Raw genomic sequence first — 16,209 nt, 5'->3', positions numbered from 1 at the left:
AGAATGGTTGGATCAGTTCACAACAGTTCACTGTTACCAACCATGCAGTACTATTCCAATTTTCCTGTATTCCCTCCTACATTTGCCATTTTCCTTTTCTGTCATAATAGTCAATCTGATAGATGTGAGCTGGTACCTCAGAGTTGTTTTAATTTGTATTTCTCTAATCAGTAGTAATTTAGAATATTTTCTATATGAATATAGACAGCTTTGAGTTCTTCATCTGCAATCTGCCTGTTTATATCATTCAACCATTTATCAACTGGGGAATGGCTCATATTCTTTTATATTTCACTCAGTTCTCCATATATTTGAGAAATGAGGCCTTTATCAGAGAAATTTGCTCACCACCCCTAGTTTCCTGCTTTCCTTCTAATCTTGGTTACATTCCACTTTGTGTGTGTGTGTGTGTGTGTGTATGTGTGTGTGCACAAAAACTTTTTAATATAATGTAATAAAATTACCCACTTTACATTCCCTAATGCTCTTTATCTCTTACGTGGGCATAAATTCTTCCCTTATCAATAAAGTGTTCCATGCTCTCTTAATTTGCTTTGGAGATCACTCTTTACATCTAAATCATGTAGCCATTTTGCCTTTATCATGGTATATGATATAAGATGTTGTTCTATACCTATATTCTGCCAAACTGCTTTCAAGTTTTCTCAGCAATTTTGTGAAATCATGAGTTCTTGTCTCAAAAGCTTGGATCTTGGGGTTTGTTTAACACTAGATTACGATGGTCGTTTACTTCTATGTTTTATATACTTCACCTATTCCACTGATCCACTACTCTATTTTTCAGTCAATACCAGATTATTCTGATGATTATCACTTTGTAATACAGTTGAGATCTAGTACTGCTAGGCTACCCTCCACATTTTTTTTCATTGATTCTCTTAATATTCTTCTTTTGTTCTACAAAATGAGTTTTGTTACTATATTTTCTACCTCTATAAAAACCTTTTGGGTACTTTGGTTGTACAGCACTGAATAAGTAAATTAAGTTAGGTGGAAATTTCATTTTTACTATATTGGCTTGGCCTACTTGTAAGCAATTAATATTTCTGCAGTTATTTAGATCTGACTTTATTTGTGCGAAAAGTGTTTATATAGTTCCTGGATTTGTCTTGGCAGGCAGACTCCCAAGTATTTTCTACTGTAAGCAGTAATTTGAAGTGCCACTTCTCTTTCTATCTCTTCTTGCTGGACCTTGTTGGTAATCTTATATAAATGCTGATGATTTTATATCTCAAAATGTTGTTGAAGTTATTATTTTAATATAGTTTTAGTTGATTTTCTAGAATTCTCTAAGGATGTAATCATATCACCTGCCAAGACTGATAGTTTTGTTTCCACATTGTCTATTGTAGTTCCTTCAATTTCTTTTCCTTTTCTTATTGCTGTAAGTAGCATTTCTAGTATAAGATTGAATAACAGTAACATCCTTACTTTGCCCGTGATCTTACTGAAAAAGTTTCTGATTTGTACCCATCACAGATAATGCTTACTGATGGTTTTAGACAGATATTATTTATAATTTTAAGGAAAGCTCATGGCATCTGCTCCCCGAAGTCATGGTCCTCTTCAAGAATGAAAGACAAACAACAATGGATCAATGAGATTTTTAATGTTATAAAAGTGGCCTCAATCTTAGGATAGATTAAGAAACACTTTAGCAGCAGAGTGATAATGTACTATGGTATGTGACATACGCTGTCAAAGTCCCAGTATCAGTAGTTTTTGTTAATGTTTTTTAAAGGTATTGATTGTAGGGGGAGGCAGGGCCATATTGGGAAATAACTGTGGCACATAAGGAGCAAAATGAATCAGTCATACTTCAAACAACAAATTTAATGGCTCCTGTTACTTTAAAATACACTACTATAGAACAAGAGGAGGGTTATGTTAATCTTAGTGGCAGGCCAAAGTCCATCAGAAGCTTAATCAGGATGCCAAGGAATTATTACCTGATTGATCTTGTGTTTGCAGTCCTTTCCATCTTTGGATTCTAAGCCTTCTATTGCCTTAGCAGTAAAGAAGCGTGTCAATGGATCCATCTGTGGCCATTGCTCTTGGCTTACTGCTCTGTATGTCATGTCTGCTTCTCATTTTATCATGGAGAAAGGGTTTTGGAAGAGGAAAACTTCCACCTGGTCCTGTTCCTTTTCCCATTATTGGCAATATGCTCCAGGTAGACCTTAAGAATATCCCTCAATCTCTTTGCAAGGTAAGTAAGTATCTTTGTCTTCTGTTGGTTTTGTTCCTGACTCCAACTGCAGTCAGTTTGTTTTGGGGGGACTGACTTCAAGCAGCTTGTTCTAATGAGTAGAGCATGTTACAGTAGGGAGGTAGACACCTCATAGGTTTTCTAGACTATATTTTGATTCACTGTAGTAGCCATCAGAGCCCAATGTTTCAGCACTAGCTTGGTGCTATCAAGTTCCTGTAGGAATTGATGAAATCCATTCTACAACAACTGCCATCCTCTGCTATCACTGCTCACATTGGCACTTTGAAATTCTAGGAGAAAATGCCATCAGTCCCACTAAAATTGCTCATTGCCTACCATAGGAAGAAAGTTGGTATTTAATGTGCCTGATTATTTCTGTTGCCTGAGGAACAAGTAGGTCCTGCAAACAGGTGAAGATGTCCAGTATTTGTTGGATCAGAGTGGAGAATATTTTCCTTGCACATTCCTTCAAAGGAGCCCTTAAGCAGTCTCTGTGTGATGCCCAATCCTTGCATATAATGTTAAGTGTGCCTGATTGAAAGTAACATTGGCCTCAAGAAGAACCAGTGAGGTCTGAAGTAAGATCTATAGCTCTTAAAGCCTTTGAAAGTTAACATGGGCTAGTAGAAAAGGCATTGAATTTGAACTTCAAGTCCAGATTCTGATAATCATTAGCTTTGTGCCTCGGAAAAGTCATGATGACCTCTCTGGATCTTAGTTTCCTATGTCTGTAGGAGGACTTTATCAAAAAAATATCCTATCTGCCTCACAGGGTTGTGAGAAAAGATTGAGATTAATATGTGAAAACAAAATTATGTTCTCATTTTTACCTGGTAGATTGACAAACCAATGTGTAATGTGTATATATATATTTTTACCAAATCCTTCCCAGATGTATCCTGATTTTTGGGCCCTTAGTGTCCTCACCTGTGAAATTATGATTGATTTAGAAGAGGAGTTCTGAAATCCCATTGGGTCTGTAGATATTTTTCAGAGGTTCTGTGAGTTAGGATGGGAAAAATTTTATCTTCATTTTATTCTAATATAAGTGATTTCCTTTGTAATCCTAAGTATTTTAATCTAAAAATATTCAGAGGAGTACATAGGCTTCAGCACACTATGAAAAGAGTTCGCACCCCCAACAAAGGATTTAAATGATCTCCAAAGTGTATTCTGGATGTATACCTATGATACAATGATACAGGTTTATAGGATTTCTATTGGAATGTGTACCTTTTTCTGCTCCAGGATTTCACTTATAGTATTCTACCCATTTCCAAATCTTCTGTTCTCAAAGCTTTAGATGAACAACAACAACAATAACAATAATAATAGCATGTATATAGTGATTTATGGTTTGCCAAATGTGTTTTATAAATATTATTTTATTATTCTCAAAAGAACCCTTAGAATTAGGTGTCATTATTACCCTAATTTCACAGATCAGGAAACTGAGGCAGACAGAGGTTAAGTGACTTGGCTGAAGTGACATAGCTATTAGGTATGTGAAACTGGATTTTGTGTAGGGCCTTCTTGATTCCAGGTCCAGTGCTGTACCCACTATGGCACCTAGCTGTGAAATATAAGCTGAACCTCTCTAAAAGGTTGCAGTTATTGCACCGAGGTCATAAATTGTTCTTCATTAACCAGTCTTCTGGCTTCTAGTCCAAGGCACAGGATGAACTTTTAGCCTTTCAAGCCATCTATGGCTCGGTTTGGGTTTATGGGTTGTATCATCCTCCCTGTAATAAATGTCAGAAATATTTTGAAGGAGCTGGTAGTGGATTGAGAACTTCTCCAATAAGGTCAACAATGGTAATGCCAGCAGTTTATCACTTGATTCAGTGATGACCCTCTCATTACTGCCCACATCTCTTTTCACAGCTAGGAAAACAATATGGCCCAGTGTTCACTCTGCAATTTGGTGCTGAGCGTGCTGTTGTGTTATATGGGTATGCGGCAGTGAAAGAAGCTCTGATTGACTATGGCGACAAGTTTGCTGATAGAGGACCTACGCCACTTTACAATTTGCTTGATGATGGAATGGGTAAGTTTCTGCTGGGTATAGAGGAAGAAGAGAAAGACAAGAAGAGAAAAAAAGAACGGTTTTCCAAGAATTAGTGGAAATGGACCCACTTTTAAGCCAAATCCCGCAAAGCTGTGGCATGATGGGGGAAGATACAGTGAGAGATGTGGAAGCCAACATTTTTTCCTGTGGCAGCGTTGCTTCATGTTGTATATTATCTCCAGTTAAAGTAGGAAGAAAGAGATGAAGCGAAAAATAAAAAGACAGAAAGATAGAGACAGAGAGAGACAGAGACAGAGAGAGAAAGAGCAGAAAGGAAGGAAAGAAAAAAAGAAGAGAGAGAGAAAGACAAGAAAGAAGTTGGAGAATGAAAAGAAGAAATAGAGGGAGAGAAAGAAAGGAAGGAAGAAAAGCAGAATGAAAGAAAGAATGGAAGGAAGGCATCAAAGAAAGGAAGAAAGAAAGAGAATGATTGTGGGGTGGAAGAGTCATGGAGGGAGAAGCTAGATCTCCTCCCATCTTTCTAGCCTGTACAGTTTCCTGTAATCATTGCCCCCTCAGCTGTGACTTTTACCTTCCAGGATCCATTATTCTAGTTCATTTTCCAGTTGTTTGGAATTTTCTCCTTGCTGTTCAGAGATCTAGTGCTCAGCTGCCTACACCTACATTAGTGTCTGCTTACTGGACAATGACCACAACTTTATGTAGCCTGGGATTCCTAGGAACATGTCTTCTGGCAATCTGCCCAGTGTCTTCTCCATCTTCTCTATGAATTTCTCAGAAGGAACATTGTCAGATGACTTGCTGAAATCTAAGTCTAATCTTTCAAGGCATTGCCTAGATCTAGTAGTCTAATAATATTGTTAAGAAAAAGAAATCAGGTTAGGCTAGCAAGACCTAGTTTTGATGAACCCATGCTGGCTCTTAGTGACCACCCTTTCTAAGTGTTCACTAATTAATCTCTTCAAATAGTGCCAAGGTCCTTGTTGAAGATGGCAGAGTGAAAGCAGTGACTTGTTTGAGTTCTCCCCCTAAAACCCTTCCAAATACTCATAAAAAATGGCTCTAAACCAATTCTGAAGCAGCAGAATCCACAAAAATAGAGAGTGAAACAAATTTCCAGCCCAAGACAAGCTGGATGATTGCTCAGACAGGCATATTGCACCAGGCTAGGAGAACAGCTCAGGGCACCATGGGTGCTCAGGCACAGCGAACCTGGTGCAGGCCTCAGAGGACTGAATCACGGGTGGCTGTGGCAGTTTCCAGACTCCTCAATCCACGAATGCCAAAGATAACTTAGAATGTCAGTGGGAAAAGTCTGTTTTTGTCGGTGCTGAGAGAGGAAGGTGGCATTTCAGATCCATTCCCCAAGAGCGTGGCCCTGGGGGGGGGCAGCAGCTGCTTCCCAATCTTCCAGCCCACAGACTGAAGGGGAATCCAGTGGCTGATTAGAGAGGGATAGCAGGGATCTCTTTGCCAGTGCTGAGGCAGGAATCACTTGTTTTGCCCATGTTTGGATCTCTCTGTCAGAGTTCTGGGTGGTGGTGCTGGGGTGAAGAGGAGTGCTATTGAGGTGGAGCTTGTAGTGGCTGTGGAGTGGGTCCCCTCCTCACAGTTAAAGGAGAGAAAGGAGTACTTGTGGTCACAGCCTAGGAAATGAGTAAACACCTCACCCCTTATCATACCACTTTAGAAGAACTGAAAATTTACAGGTCCCTACAAGTATCTCTAAAACAGCTGTACAACCCCCCCGAAGCTTGGGACAGTACATTCTCCACACTGGAAGCAGACTCTCACCTTAACAAAGAGTTTAAAACTCAAGTAACTGGCCAGGATCATGAGCAAGCAGTGCAAAAAGAGTCAGACTATAGTATCTTACTTTGGGGACAAAGAAGATCAAAATATACAACCAGAAGAAGACAACAAAGTCAAAGCTCCTACATCCAAAGCCTCCAAGAAAAATATGAATCTATCCCAGGCCGTGGAAGAGCTCAAAAAGGATTTTGAGAAGCAAGCAAGAGAAGTAGAAGAAAAACTGGGAATAGAAATGAGAGTGATGCAAGAAAATCATGAAAAACAAGTCAACAGCTTGCTAAAGGAGACCCAAAAAAAATGCTGAAGAAAATAACTCCTTAAAAAATAGCCTAACCCAAACGGCAAAAGAGGTCCAAAAATCCAATGAGGAGAAAAATGCCCTAAAAAGAAAAATTGGCCAAATGGAAAAGGAAATCCAAAAGCTTATTGAAGAAAATACTTCCTTAAAAATTAGGATAGGGCAATTGGAAGCTAGTGACTTTATGAGAAATGAAGACACTGTAAAACAAATTCAAAAGAATGAAAAATTAGACCAACAATGTGAAATATCTCATGGGAAAAACAATTGACCTGGAAAATAGATCCAGGAGAGAGAATTTAAAAATTATTGGACTATCTGAAAGCCATGATCAAAAAAAGAGCGTAGACATCATCTTTCAAGAAATTTTCAATTAAAACTGCCCTGATATATTAGAACCAGAGGACAAAATAGAAATTGAAAGAATGCAGAGATCTCCTCCTGAAAGAGATCCCCAAAGGAAAACTGCTAAGAATATTATAGCCAAATTCCAGAGCTCCCAGGTCAAGGAGAAAATATTACCAGCTGCTAGAAGGAAACAATTCAAGTACTGTGGAAACACAATCAGGATAACACAAGATTTAGCAGCTTCTACATTAAAAGATTGCAGGGCATGGAATATAATATTCCAGAGGGCAAAGGAGATAGGATTACAACCGAGAATCACCTACCCAGCAAAACTGAATTTAATCCTTCGCGGGGAAAAAAAATGGTCATTCAGTGAAATAGAGGACTTTCAAGCATTCCTGATGAAAAGACCAGAGCTGAATAGAAAATTTGACTTTGAAACACAGGACTCAAGTGGAACATGAAGAGGTAAACAGGAAAGAAATCAAAGAGACTTATTAAGATTTAACTGTTTACATCCTACATGGAAAGATGATATTTATAACTCATGAGACCTTTGTCAGTATTAGGGTAGTTGAAGGAAAAAAAATTATACGTATACATATATAGATAAATAGATAGAGGGTACAGGGTGAGTTGAATATTAATGGGTCATATCTGGAGAATAAAATTAAGGGATGAGAGAGGATGATACTCAGAGAAGAAGAACGGGACAGGTAGAATGGGGTAAATTATCTCACAAAAAAAAAACAACAGAGAAGTCTCTTACAGTGGAGGGGAAGCAGGGGAAGGTGAGAGGGAATGAGTGAAATCTTATTCTCATAGGATTTGGCTTTAGGAGGGAATAACATACACATTCAATTGGGTATGGAGATCTGTCTTACCCTACAGGAAAATACGGGGAGATGGGACAAGAGAGCAGGGGGATGATAGAGAGGAGGGCCAATGGGGAAAGTGGGTAATCAGAAGGAAATACTTCTGAGGAGGGACAGGGTCAAAAGAAAGAATAGAATAAATGAGAGGGCAGAATAGGATTAAGGGAAATAGAGTTAGTTTTTCACAACATGTCTACTATGGAAGTGTTTTGCATAACTGCACATGTACAACCTGTATTGAGTCATTTTCCTTTTTAATGAGGGTGGATGGGGAGGGAGGAAGAGAGAAAATTTGAAACCTAAAGTTTTAAAAACACATGTTTAAAAAAAATGTTTTCACATGCTAGTGGGAAATAAGAAATACAGGAAAAGGGGTATTGAAGTCTATCCTGCCCTACAGGAAAATAGAAGGGGAAGGGGATAAGAGAAGGGGGGAGAGATAGAAGAAAGGACAGACTAGGGGAAGGGATATTCAGAATGCATGCCATCTTGGAATGGAGGGAAGGGTGAGATGTGGTGAAAATTTGGAACTCAAAAACTTGTGGAAGTGAGTGTTGAAAACTAAAAATTAGAAAATTTATATTAAAAAAAAGAAGGAAATGAGACAGTAGCCCTAGGCCTATCTCACCTCCTCCTACTCCATCTGGAAAAAGAAAATTGGATGGGGAATAGGGTTTACTGCAGGTAATTTCTTTACTCATTAGGAAAAAAAAAAGAGTGCCAAGAAAGTGAATAACTGAGACAAGACCCCACACTGTATAGGATATTGAGACTTTTCTCTTGCCATATATGTATTGTTAGGCATAGCAGCAGAGGATGAGTGGCAGCCAATAGATGTACAATGTTAGGAAATTTTGCAAATTGGTGAAATGAGAAGCTGGTGGTCAGGGATTTGCTATGTGCCACTGGTAACAGGCAAATCAAATCACTTCATTGTGCAAGGATAATGATCATCCAAAATATTGATCCTCTGAAGACCAACAAGGTGTTGTATAGCCAATGTGGATCAGAATCCACAGGAAGGAAAAGTGCCTACAGTTTTTGAAATAGTTTTAAAAGTTATAATAATCTGACAACTTCTGGAATAGGTCACCTTGCTTAGCCTACTAGAGCTCAAATTAGGACAAAAATCTGTCTCTCATGGCATTCTATCAGCTACTGCCTGGCAAAAGTCTTTGAGAACCTTTTTCATTATGACTCCTGATAACCTGAGTAGACAGGAAACACATTCTCTGCTATGTAGAACACTTGTAATAGGGACATATGAGTAAATCAAGGTGGGAAATAAATGAATGAATTAACAACCACAACAACTACAACAAAAGCTAACAAATAGAGTACCTACTATGTGCCAGGCATTGTGTTAAGTGCTTTATAAGTATTATTTCATTTGCTCTTTGCAACCACTCTTGTAGGGGGTGCTGTTATTACTCTTCATTTTACAGATGTTGAAACTGAGGCAAAAAGATGTTCAGTGATTAGTTTAGCTAGTCAGTATCTAAGGCTGGATTTGAACTCAGATTCTTGACTGTAGGCCAAATGTTCCCTTATGAAGAATCTTGAAGCAGAGGGTAATGAATTTGACCTTGATAAACCTTCCATGGAAATAAGATTACAGGCAAAAGTATGGTTCTCAATATAAGTGTAGTTAGGTGAAGTCTTCCTCCATGTTTGGAGTCAGAGGGTGATATCTGAAGGTAGGAAGGTGTGATATATTCAGAGAAAGAAGGATATGCCATGTTAAGCTTTAGTATGTGTGTATCAATGTGTGTACCATAAAGGCATAATTAACCACAATTCGTTGTATAATTGCCATATTTTGTTTTGACTTAACAATCACTTCCCCATAAACAACAATCCTATGTAGATTGTTTCAGACTTAGGGGAAAAAAAGAAAGCTAAGGAAAGCTACATGGTTTGGGATTTGTACTGAGCTTTTATAACTTTCTATTCTTACTAAGTGTACCTCTTAGTGTTCCATCATTTCAGTTGTGTCCAACTCTCTGTCATTCAGTTTTCTTGGCAAAGATAGTGGAGTGGTTTTCTTTTCTTCTCCAGGCCATTTTACAGATAAGGAATGGAAACAAACACGATTAAGTGATTTGCCCAGTATCATATGAACAGTAAGTGTCTGAGGCTGGATTGACTCATGAAGATGATTTTCCTGACTCCATGTCTGGTACTCTTTCCTCTGCACCACCTCGTAACCCACAAAAGACAACACATAGAAACTCTCACTCACTCTTTGGTATCTGTGTGAAGTGGGAAGACTAGGACTTCAGGACATCATAATCTTTTAGGTTCCTTGTGTAAAAAGATGGAGAGATGTCAACTAACTTGCCCTATAACCATTCAGTTTCTCAAATTATGTCTTTATCCTGGACTCCCTCTTTCTGGCCGCTTCATTACCAGGAGTGGGATGTAGGTGTAGGGCCACCTGATGTGTTTGTGAGTGTGATGAAGAGAGAATGAGACAGGTAACTGTATACATAGAGGAGAAAGCAAAATGACACCACATAACATTCTAATCCCTTGGAACAAGGCCTGTGGCTCAAGGTCTCAAGGACTTTTTCCCATGGACTTTCAGGAACTTTAGAGTCTAAGGTCTCTCTTCTTCCTGCTCCCCTTCTAGGTATTGTTACAAGCAATGGAGAGACATGGAAGCAAATCCGCCGCTTCTCTCTCATGACCCTGAGGAATTTTGGGATGGGGAAGAGGAGCATCGAAGAGCGAGTCCAAGAAGTGGCAAAGAATCTTATGGAGGAGTTGAAAAAAACAAAAGGTTGGTGTTTTTTACTTTGTTACCACTGACCTTACCAAAATCCATCCTATCCCTTATAATTCATGAAGAGTGAGGTTGGTCCAATAAATTTATTGTAGTCTAAAACCACCATGTTTGCACTTTTTGGCCCATCCTGGGGATATGCCCACAGCCATGTGGTCATTCCTAGAAGCCCTAAAGTGTCAAGGCAGCAGAGAGAAGAGATGAGAGGCAGTGCAGCTCTGCTAATGAGTTTATGCTATTCTTGTGAGGAGGCAGCATGGTGAGGAACATTTAAGGGAATGCCTTGTTTGTATTCCTTTTCAGATGGAACAGAGCTCACTAGACCTAGCAGCACCAGTTTTGTTACCTTTAGTCAACGATTCCAGGGGCAGAAGGCATTGCTTTAGGATCCTTTGGGGATCCAGAGTTTTCTGCCTAACTGAAGGAATGGAAGCAGGGCTGAGAACTAGGAAGTCAATGAGCTGACTCAGCAGCATTTCTTGGAAGCTTGTTTCCCTTCATGCTCCTCCTCTTCACCCCCACTCCCCCATCTAAGCTATCTCACAGAACGGTTGGCATCCTTCTATGAAATCTGAAACTTAGGGGCCACAGGAGACTGGAGGATGCTGATGCCATAAATTCTATGGAATAACTACTTTTTAAACCATAAAAGGCAAAACCTATGTGTACTCTGTGTGTGTGTGTGTGTGTGTGTGTGTGTGTGTGTGTGTGTTGGGTGGTAGGAATTGGGCAGTAGTAGGATGCTGTCAGTCATTGCTCAGAATTAGTTGTATGTGCTCTGCTACTCCAGGAAATTTCAAAAGCAATAATATAGGAATAAACTGAGAACAGCGTTTCCCCACTTTTGTGGAAACTGGGACTTTTGCCACTCTGTTGTGTAGATATTGTCTCCCTCACTATAATGTAAGCTCTCTGAGGGCAAGGGCTGTCTTACTATTGTCTGTGTACCCCTGGTGCTTAGCACAGAGCCTAGTAAGAGCTAAGTGACTGCTGGAAGATTGGCTGCTTGATACTCTCTTCTCCCTCACCTCTATCATGATATTCTCCACTGGTTCTTCGTTGTGCTGATTTTTGCTTCTCAATATTCTTTTGCTGGATCTCTATCCACCTTCAGTCCCCTGAGCATGAATATCTCCAAGACTCTGTCCTTGGGCCTCTTTAGTATAGACACCACCTCAACCACAATCTCCCCTCTGACCCTGATGGAGGCAGCTCAGGACCTCCAAACCCAAGAGTCGGGGAAACAGCAAAACCAGTGTCCACATCAGCTACCTTGGGAGAAGGGGCCCTCTGTCTCTTTACCACTAGCAACAACTGGTGACCAGCTGCCACCAATAGGAACACTAAGTATGAGGGCCACAGGGGTGGCAGCAAGCTCTAGACCACTGGTCCTGGTCCAGCGCTCACAGCTTTCATCTGAGGAAGCAACTCTGTGGAAAAGGGACTGGCCATTGCCACCAGCTGCCAGCCAATTGCTATTCATAAGGCAGATGGGCCAGCCTGGCTAAAGCAGTGAGGCAACCTGAGGAAGAGACGAGAGGTCAGTCAAAAACTAGAATCACCACCTTGACATTATGAACTTTGAAACCCAGAATCCTGAACCTAAGAGCATTTGGAATAGCCAGACTTCCAGACCAGTGCCTGCAACCCTAGTTCTGGCAAAAGTGATTGAAATAAAATGAAATATAATTTAAAAATAGACATGAAAAGTCTGAAAGTAAAAGTTGCTTAAGGTGAGGTGCTGAATATGGATTTAGAAATGGGAAGGGATGCTGTATGGTAGGAAGAACAGTGTACCTGGAGACAGGAGAGAAGTTGGGTTGCATTCCATGTCTTTATCCTTCCTAGTTGTGGCACACAAATCTGCTGATTTTCTTGAGCCTCAGCAACCTCATCTATAGCATGGGAATTATCCTATTTGCACTTAGGATTCTCATGTGGATGAAATCAGATGCTTCATAAAGGGTGGTTTTTTTCAACCTTGCTGTGCCAAATAAATGTCAGCTAGAATGTAAACTAGAGGGAAAAGGAGGATAGTCAGGTCCTACTTAAAGGCAGGCAAATCTTCCTTTTAATCACAATAGCAGTATTAAAGTCTTCCTCTCTCTCTCTTTCTCCTTTAGGATCACCATGTGACCCCACGTTCATCCTTGGCTGTGCTCCTTGTAATGTAATCTGCTCTATCATTTTCCAGAAATGTTTTGAATATAAAGACCAGAAATTTCTATATTTAATGAAGCTTTTGAATGAAAAACGTCAAGATCCGTAAGTTCCCCATGGATGAGGTGAGACCACTGTTCTCTCTGTTTGGAGCTCAGAATATTTTTTTAAATTACTTCAAAGAAACTACTGCAAGCAGCTAGACTAGAGTTCATCATTCATTCCATTGGGAGGTACAATAGTGCCATGTTGGAATGGGTTCCCATTTCCTTCTTCATTGATAGGGACTAAAGACAGAAAAGGTCACCCTATGTGGTCTGATTTGAGGGACATTATAGGGCCCCTCACTGGAGTAGTTCACTCACTGGTCATAGGGACTGAGTGTTAAAATTCATGTTACTAGAGACAAGCTGACTTTTCCCTTGTGCACCCAAGTTTGGATCAAGTTAGCAGATGAGTTAGCTGTCTCAGTGGAAGGTGGTAGGCAGAGCTCTTAGAAGACCTCATAATGAGAAGGAATGAGAACTTTTATATTGGAAGTAAGAATTGAGAGTGAAAGCCAAGGTAGTTTCAGGCAACCAAGGAACAGAATGATAATTTTTAGGGGGTTTGTATAGGAAATGATGAGAAAAGTCACTGTTTTCCAAAGGCACTTGTCCCACACTTACTCAGCCGTATTCTCAACATGATCCAAGTGCTAGAATAGAAAGTTATTTTCTTTTTGCAGTAAAGTATGATATAAAATTCTTCTTTTTAGGTCTACAATTCTTTTCCATCTTTAGTACGTTATCTCCCTGGATCTCATTACAAACTAGTTAAAAATATTCACTTAGTACGTGAATTTATTTTGGAAGAAGTGAAGGAACACCAAAGATCATTGGATCCCAGCAACCCTCGGGACTTCATTGATTGTTTCCTGATGAAAATGGAGCAGGTAGAGTGTGAGAGGTCTGAATCTCAGTTCTTGGAGGTGAAATGGCTTGGGTATTAAAGGCTGACATTCACTTTCACAAACATAGAGCAGTAAATGATCATATTTTAATCATAGTATGCCCAGAGCGCTGTATGAGAAGAATGAGAAGACAGGGTTCTAGCCCTAATGGAATTTCTAACCCAACAGACAGGAGAAAGCCCATGTAAGGACAAGAATAATTATCAGGAATGTGTAAGAAAGCCAAAATAGATTATAAATTGAGGATTTAAGTGATGAAGGAATTTGGAATGAGCAAGAAATATAATATTTGGAGCGGGTTAACATAAGACTTCCTTCTGGAAGAGTTAGGTTTTAATCTGGCTCTTGAAGGAGGCCCTAGAGCTAGGCAGTGAGAACTGGGCAGGACATTTCAGGACTCTACAAAGACAGTGGGGAATAGGGAACTTTAATCTGAGCAGCGTATTGGAATGGAGGGCTGCTGTGGTAAGTACTTGGGGGAGGTTGGTGGGTTTTACAGTCAAGGTAGTGGACTTAGAAGCTCCTCACTTGCCCACCATTTCACAAAGAAGAAAGAGTAAAACAAAAAGAAAGACAAATCATTGAAAAGTTGCATAAAGAAAAAAATCCACCAAATTAGAAGCAAAACTAGAAAAAAGCAATATGCTAATGTAATTCATATGGAGTAAATGAACATGGGAGAAGTTAACATACACTGAGAATGCTGAATGGATCAATGACCCACTTACAGCAACAAGTGTACTCTGAGGTCATCACTTATGGTTTTCTTACCAGACGAACCAGAAAACACATTAATTCAGAAACATTTAATTTAGCAATGTGTCAACATAACTGGCCAGGAAAATCCTTCCTTCATCAACCTATGCACATAAATATTCCCCACAGATTACTACCCCATTGGTAGGTGAGGGAATGTGGGAGAGGGCAAATATGTAGACCAAAGCAAGAGATTTTTAGAACTATTATGTACAGTAGTCTGTTGCGTTTCATGTGTGAGAATCTTCAGAATTCCATATCCTTCCCCCCTGCCACCACCACCCACAATGGGCATAGACCTTAGTTGACCTGAACTTGAATTATGCCCCCTAGTACCTGCCTGCTTTTCCTATGTTTTAACCTTTCTTATCTTTAGTCCATGGAGTATTTCTTATATATTCAATTTCTTACCTCAGTGGTGACTTTTCCTCAATATCAACATCTCATTGTCAAGGGCAAAGTATTTACCACCTCAATTTCCTCATTAGTAAAATGACAATAGTAATGCACTAACTGTATCACAATATTTTGATGAGGATAAAATGGGAAAATATACGTGGATCCTTTTTTCATTAATTGTTATATATATGGAAGTTGATAATTATTTTCCTTCCTTATTTGCTAAACTAATAAATCCTGTTCATCTCACTAAACTCATAGAATAACAGAGTTTAATTCTGAAGAAAATGCAATAGCTTACATGTGTGCAGTGCTTGGGCATTTGTTGCTTAGTCATTTCAGTTGAGTCCAATGCTTCATGACTCCAGTTTGGGTTTTCTTGGCAAAGATACTGGAGTGGCTTTCCATTTCTAGCTCATTTTACAGATCAGGACACTGAGGCAAACAAGGTTAAGTGACTTGTCCAGGTTTACACAGGCAATTAGTGTCTGAAGCGAGATTTAAACTCAACCCACTGCACCACCTAGCTGCTTGAGTATACCCACAGATATGATTGATATATGCTATATAGGTATAGATATCTTGCAAGATAGAATCATACAGTAGAGTTATATCAAACATGAATAGAAATGGATCCTGGTTGGCCTCATATTAACTTAGAAAATGCAGAAATTATCATTCTCTCTGTTCTATTGTATCTTTATTTATTTTACTAAATATTTCCCAATTACATTTTAATGTGGTTTCAGCCACACACAGTTTTGTTGGTGGCTTGAGGCCTGAGAGCTGAGAGTTTGACCCCCCTGATGTAGCAGATAAAGAGCTGCCCTCAGAGCCAGGCAAAACTGAGTTCAAGTCCCCTGTCTGACACAAAATGTCTGTGTGATCCTGGGCAAATCACTTAACACTATAGTGCCCTGGGGCTAGGCAACTCTCTGGAAACTTTAAGTTTTTCAGAGAAAGTGCAGAGTTGCATTGGCAGACAGATTTTTTTTTTAACCTGGAAGTTACCTGTGCCAATGAAATTGCAGGTCTAGTCTCTTTCTGTCTGTCTGTCTGTCTATATATATCCCCCCATCCCTCGACACGTGTCTTTCTTCTCTCTGTGTCTCTCCCATATGTCATATCTACAAGGGCCAAAATGCTTTGATAATTGCCAGCTTCTTGTTCCACTTTGGATTGTGTTGCTTAAATTTAATTTGTTTGCAGAGTCATAGATTTAGAACTCAAATGGATCTTGGAGGTAATTGAATCCAACTCCCTCATTTAACAGATGAGGAAACTGAAACATAGAATGGTTAAATGACTTGCCCAAGGTCAAGATCAGAGCTGGTGGTCTGTTGGAGGCAACTAGGTTGGCACAGTGGATAGAGCACTGGCCCTGAAGTTAACAGCATCTGAGTTCAAATCTTGCTGCATACACTTAACTAGCTATGTGACCCTGGCCAAGTCACTTAACCCTAATTACCTCCCCCCAAAATTAAAAAAAAAATCAGAACTGAGATTTAAAAAAAGGTCCTCTGCCTCCAAATCCATCATGGTTTCCTTTGTGCCCTGCTGCC

The 16,209-nt window shown here is 39.6% G+C and overlaps 1 protein-coding gene across 2 annotated transcripts in view; it reads left to right on the top strand.

Moving 5' to 3' along the window:
* The first annotated feature begins 1,693 nt into the window (after positions 1 to 1,693).
* The window catches only part of LOC110204450 (cytochrome P450 2C19-like), a 26,188-nt gene continuing 11,672 nt past the window's right edge, over positions 1,694 to 16,209 (top strand). For both annotated transcript variants that reach the window (XM_078150991.1, XM_078150990.1), the window contains exons 1-3: positions 1,694 to 2,230; positions 4,118 to 4,280; positions 10,228 to 10,377. In XM_078150991.1, the coding sequence (XP_078007117.1) occupies positions 2,051 to 2,230; positions 4,118 to 4,280; positions 10,228 to 10,377 (493 nt within the window). In that variant the 5' untranslated portion in view covers positions 1,694 to 2,050. The remainder of the gene's footprint in view (positions 2,231 to 4,117; positions 4,281 to 10,227; positions 10,378 to 16,209) is intronic.

Source organism: Phascolarctos cinereus, unplaced genomic scaffold, assembly GCF_003287225.1.
Source record: "Phascolarctos cinereus isolate Bilbo 61053 unplaced genomic scaffold, phaCin_HiC Scaffold_3;HRSCAF=262, whole genome shotgun sequence".
In the NCBI taxonomy this organism is placed as follows: Eukaryota; Metazoa; Chordata; class Mammalia; order Diprotodontia; family Phascolarctidae; genus Phascolarctos; species Phascolarctos cinereus.
This window is presented reverse-complemented; position numbering and strand designations above follow the sequence as displayed.